This window comes from Pteropus alecto, unplaced genomic scaffold, assembly GCF_000325575.1.
Source record: "Pteropus alecto unplaced genomic scaffold, ASM32557v1 scaffold67, whole genome shotgun sequence".
NCBI lineage: Eukaryota > Metazoa > Chordata > Mammalia > Chiroptera > Pteropodidae > Pteropus > Pteropus alecto.
Genome location: NW_006441061.1, coordinates 9,371,088 through 9,372,057, shown reverse-complemented (window position 1 = coordinate 9,372,057; position 970 = coordinate 9,371,088). Strand labels below are relative to the sequence as shown.

Here is a 970-nt window from a genome sequence, read left to right as displayed (position 1 = left end):
CCAGGTGGGCGCTGGCCGCTGTCCCCTCGCCGGTGGTGCCAAGGTCCAGGTGAGACGGCCACGCAGAGCGCCAGCGCCGGCGCGCGGTGAAGTCGCTCTTATTGTTATTCCAGCTCCAGCGTTCTATGAGCGCCGGTCTTGTCTCCCCCAGCTAGACTGTGAGCGCCCCCATGGCAGGGACCTGGACTCCCACTTCTTCGGCATTCGGCCGACGTTTATGTGCTATGTGCCCAGTCCGGTGCTAGCTTCCGTGGGAGACACAGGTGAGAGACCAGCTTCAGGGACCCGGGGTCCCTGCACTACCTGCGGGTCGCTCTGCGGTAGCGTTAACTCACCCACTGACCCAGCGGTGAGCTCTGAGCGCCGCCGTGTGCCCGGCACTGGGAATGCCAGGTGGACAGCCGTCCCCTCCCACCAGGGGCTCACAGTCTGGTCTTGGGGAGACACCGGCACCCCAGACAGACAGCATAGGGTGCTAAATGCCAGGTAGCAGAGGGAAGGGCAAGGGAGCCTTCATCTGGTAGGCCACAACTGGACACCAGCTGGAGCGGCCAGGCAGCGGTCAGCTTTAGTTCGTCTACATTCTCTCCAAACAGCTGCACCGCCTGCCACCCAGGGCCTGCAGCGAGTGTTTAGGTGGGGGACTGAGGGACTACTGGCAGCCCACAAAGGCGTTCATGAGGGGTCACAGACAGGAGGACATGAACAGCCCCACCGGGCATCAAAACCTACTGGGAGTGTTTTCAGAATCACAGTTCCCCGGGCTCATGGAAGGCGGGAGCCTGGGGGCTTGTGTTTTAGAGTCCCCAGGCGTTGAGAAGCACTGCAGCAGAGACGTCACGTCAGAAGAAAGTCGTGGTTGTGAGAGCTTCCCACGATCACAGTGGGGTGACGATGTCTCGTTGCAGATTTTGTCTATGGAAAGGGCAAGTGTGCTAAGCAAGGTCCATCAGGAGCCCAGGAGACGCAC

The 970-nt window shown here is 61.2% G+C and overlaps 1 protein-coding gene across 1 annotated transcript in view; it reads left to right on the top strand.

Moving 5' to 3' along the window:
• The window catches only part of ENTR1 (endosome associated trafficking regulator 1), a 6,890-nt gene that overhangs the window by 918 nt on the left and 5,002 nt on the right, over window positions 1-970 (top strand). The window contains exon 2 of the mRNA XM_025051256.1: window positions 5-263. Within this exon, the coding sequence (XP_024907024.1) occupies window positions 5-263 (259 nt within the window). The remainder of the gene's footprint in view (window positions 1-4; window positions 264-970) is intronic.